Below are 4,613 nucleotides of genomic sequence, written 5' to 3' on the forward strand. Positions count from 1 at the left end.
TTAGTACTGATTTATTTGCTTAAAAGCAGCAGCAAGACATACGTAAAAGTTTGGAGGAAGTCAGTGGACATAACATGATATTAGCAAACAGTGCACTCCTTAGTCCTAATTTTTTTCCATGTAGAGTTTGGTGGTGGTAGATATGAAATATTAATGTGGCTCCGCTTGCCAATGTTGGTTAAGTCCAGCTCTGCCGCTTTCTCACCAGTATCAGGTTTTCAGATATAAACCATAGTTCACTTTTAAAGTGATTATGTCCGGAATGATATTAAAAACGCACAATCTTTTTGTCATTGCCTAATTAAATCACTTGAAAGAGCATGACAGCAATATAGTAGCTCTGTGCCCACTGGGGCAATGCATGATAAAATACAAGCACTTTTGGTTTGCTTCAAATAAAAGCACCCACCTAACGGCACATGCAAGCATTAATATGTGAGGCAAGAACAGTTTTAAAATATTCATTAGTGGTCTGCTGAGTACTGCAAAAAGACCTTGAATTAATTACTGTATATCATAAAATAATCTTTAGTTCTTTATGGTTACAATCACAAGTAACACAAACCAAAGTTGACCTCCATCACCTCCTGCAGACCTTTCAGCTTTGAATGGGAGTGGCAGTGACCACTTTGCCCTCTCTTGTGGCTAAAAGTTGAACAGCAGTTGTTCCTGCTGTGTTATAGCTCTGCGCCAAGGGAGCAAACCTGTTTTGAATACTAATTATTGAGAGTGAATGACTGCGGTCAGTAGGGACAGATGAGCACACTGGAAGTGTATAAAGCCACGAAAACAGGCTTGTGTCAACATTTCTATGATTGCTAACCGGCTGTTCCAATATCTGTGGAAATGAAGATGTCTCTCCCAAAGCAATAAGTAACAACCCACACTCTATGCTGAGATGTTATTAAATTATATTCCCAAGACATGCTCCATTTAAAATGAATAGAAGACAGACTTTAGGATACTGTTGAAGTGGTTTGAGTGATTTTCCAGGATGGTCAAGAACTTGTGTTACACCTTAACAGTATGTAATGTGTGTACAATAATGATTGAACTTGAAGTCAGCGCTCCAGGAAACTACTGCAGTTGACAATGCCATACATATTACATAGATTTATATGCACATTGGTGGGCACAAATAAAGGGAACAGGTTTATAATCTACATGCTGATACACAAAAAAAAACTAATGTGACAGACAGCATAAGCAGGGGGGAAAAAACAGATCTAGACACACCAGAAAACACATGCAGACACCCTCACGTACACATTACAGACATGAAAACAATGAGGACAGAAAGAAAGAGAAGGAGAAAGATCCTAATTGCTATAATTATGATCACCCACTCGAGGAGTAGGAAAACATTGTGCTGCAATAACAATTACAAGCTGTTAAATACAGATTCTGTAAAGAACGTGATTACAAATCAGTTTTTATTTTAGAGGGGGAAAGTTTCCCAATAAGATACTTCATTACTTAGCCACTTACTTTCATGTATGTAGTTTGTGAATTAAGACTGTTGTGGTTTTAAAAATGCCCCACACTTCTCCACAAGTGTCAACAGACACAACGGTACAGCTGGTAGAGAGGACTGAAAGAAAAACTAATCGAAAATTCACTGACTGCATTTCCTAAGAGGACAGAGACTGACTGCAGTGTGTAATAATCATGAGACACTTTCAGTATAGAGCATAACAAGATAAAGACCATTATGTCTGGCTTGAACCAGTGCACCCTCATTTGAATGGTGGCAGCTGGTCTGAGAGGCAGTGAAAGAACAAGGACACAGCTTTGACCTGGTTTGAATGGGAGACTGCTAATTAGAACGGTGATTACTGGTTGTTAGAGCGGCACCGGGGACATGCCTGAAATGACGTGAGAGAGCTGCAGCTGGGGAGTTAACACAACAAGAGAGAGAGAATCAGAATCAGCTTTACTGGCCAAGTATGTGTATACATACAAACACATGCTGTTTTTGTTTTTTTGTTGCTCTCTTGCAGAAGCTAGACAGAGAGAGGGGAAGAGATAGAACTGGAAAGAGGAGAGACAGCAAGCAGGGGGGCCGAGATTAAAAAAAAAAAGGCAACATAACAACAACTCATAATGGCAGAGAGAAAATAATTGAGACATGTCAGAAAAGGACAGAGCAAGTGAAAAAGAGATGGCGTGAGATAAGGAAGGAAGGCAAACAAGAAAAAAGATGAGGCCAGGAAGTGACAATGAGATTAGAGGTACGGCACAACAACATTAAAAGGGGGGTAGGAGGCAATAAATAAGGGCGAGCTCGAACCTTTTGTCTTGCTAAAATCAGGAACAGACATCTATGCAGAAGAGAGGAGGTACAGACTCTGATCTTTTCTCCACAGTGAGCTGGAGTCTTATTGTGGTTTTGGTAATGACCTGACCATCACTGTGAAAGGACCCTACTATCTGTGCATATGGAGGGAACGAGCAGATAAGAGACAACACAGCTTACCACTGATTATCATAGAAAAACAACTTTATTCACGGTCCCATCAAAATATCGTTCCGAACACTATTCTCTGCCGGGCCTGCAGCGCATGGTAAAAAAGAACACAGGCCTGAATTGCCTCAAATGCTCACATGTATTATCCATAAAGCTTATTAAATTCTGTGAACAGAATCTTGTGTCTATTCTACGTGTGAAAAGTCAAGGTGTGTGTGTGTGTGTGTGTGTGTGTGTGTGTGTGTGTGTGTGTGTGTGTAACTGGATAAGGGTCTAGCCTGGACTCAGGTTCTGGATTGTCTCGCGACGTTCTTGGTAGAGAGAGTGGAAGGCCCGGGCTAAACTCAGGAGCAGAGCATCACAGTTCTCCATCTCTTTCTGCAAGACAGAAACATGAACACGAGTGATGGGTGGTGTTGTTCTCTACTCATGCAGAAATACAGTACAACCCATTTGGTGCACTTTACCCACAAAGCCAAAGAAGAACACAATGTACACTTACAGCTGATGTCTCGTGGTACTCCAACCCATGGCTTTGGGCCCAATCCTGGGCCACAGATGCCTGGACCTCCCTTCTAGCAGACAAGTCTGACTTGTTGCCCACCAGGACACCTGAGACACCAAATGTTTAAACATCGCTATTGCATTCATTCTGCCGATATTGCTACCTTCCTTTTTTTGTTTAAATGTCAAATGCCTCAAAAGTCCAGTATTGATCACGTTCTAATCCATAGCTATTGCACAACTCCACAAGATATTAGGTAACACATTACAAAACAGACCTGATAATCCTTTACATAAGTCCCAGAATGAAAATTACAAAAGAATTCAGAACAACTCCACAACTGAACTATGTCTGTCAGTCTGCCAATGTTAAGACAAATTCTTTGTTTTTTAGAGGCTGGTACCTGGAATGTGGAAACCCTGGCAGTGAGCATGAACTCTCTCAATCCAGTGGCTGCAATTGGCAAAAGACTGCTCACTGGTCAGGTCAAAAACCAGGCACAGCAACGACAGCTCACCCCACTAAGGAAGGGAAGGTGATGGGTGGTGATGAGGTGGGGAGGGTTGTTTAGGGAATGCGGACAGGGGGGCAGACAATGAGACAGCATCAGATCAGCTTAATACTTTCTACTTCTGTGACAAAATAAATAATATTCCACTAGCTCCTCTGTGTTTGTACTTCATGTGACGAGGATACAGAGCCCTGGATGGTGGATTTCACTAGCTCAGTGCAAAAAAACAAACAAAAAAAAGAGAAGCAATCTCACCATCTTTTCACAGGCTTCCACTAATGTTTGCTTCCCTGCAGAGTCTATGATGTATAGCTCCTGCAGGGGAAAGGCGAGAAGAGAATGGAAGGGAAGGGAAAAGGTGTTACATGGAGATTTAGTCAAATTACATGGTTTTAAACCACTTATTTTTTTTTCGTAAGGGCATTAATGTTCTTCCTACAATGCTGCCCTATTGCCTCTGAATACAGATGAGAAACTAACAGTATTAATGTCAGGGAAAACTTCTTCCACACTGAGTGATGGATTCCAATTCTCACCACCCACCTTCTGTGATTTTGTGACTTTTATAAGATAAAAGAAGCCCAAAAATATATAAACAGGGTGGTGGACACAGTATGAGAAAGAGACAATGGCTGGACTCACCACACTGTCATTGGTCTCTGGGATGTTCACACATTTCATTAGCAGCTCCGCTCCGGTTGTCTGCCAAACAAACACAACCGAGATGTTAATTAAAATTCTGTTTATGTAACGTAAACCTAAACAGCCTTTATGAAGCCAGCCGCTCATGTTTTGCTTTTGTTATGAACAACTTCTCTGTCAATGTGATTGCATAGAAACATCTGTCATTTGATGTTTTTATGAAAAGCACCTTACTGTAGTGTATTTTTGGCTACATTTTCTTATGTGTAAAGGCTTTTGTTTCTTCAATGTTCTTCAAAAGCTGCAGCTAAATCAGTATGTAGTTGTATGTGTCGCTGTCAACCAAGGTTTTTACAGCACCAACGTTCCTCCTACTGTGGGTTCTATAAAGAAGAGAAGAGACATTTAGCGGCCACGGAGCTGACGCTTTACGCAGTAGCACAACAAACTAGCTGGTTTGATTTATTGTCAATATCTAAACATAAGCA

At 41.1% G+C, this 4,613-nt stretch overlaps 1 protein-coding gene across 1 annotated transcript in view; it reads right to left on the bottom strand.

Annotated features, from left to right (window-relative positions):
- Window positions 1-2,482: 2,482 nt before the first annotated feature.
- The window catches only part of ift27 (intraflagellar transport 27 homolog (Chlamydomonas)), an 11,423-nt gene continuing 9,292 nt past the window's right edge, over window positions 2,483-4,613 (bottom strand). Inside the window, exons 6-7 of the mRNA XM_046046224.1 lie at window positions 2,970-3,079; window positions 2,483-2,845 (exon numbers count right to left, since the gene is read on the bottom strand). Of these exons, the coding sequence (XP_045902180.1) occupies window positions 2,741-2,845; window positions 2,970-3,079 (215 nt within the window). The 3' untranslated portion in view covers window positions 2,483-2,740. The remainder of the gene's footprint in view (window positions 2,846-2,969; window positions 3,080-4,613) is intronic.

The sequence above is a fragment of the Micropterus dolomieu genome, linkage group LG04, assembly GCF_021292245.1.
Source record: "Micropterus dolomieu isolate WLL.071019.BEF.003 ecotype Adirondacks linkage group LG04, ASM2129224v1, whole genome shotgun sequence".
NCBI classification, from domain to species: Eukaryota; Metazoa; Chordata; class Actinopteri; order Centrarchiformes; family Centrarchidae; genus Micropterus; species Micropterus dolomieu.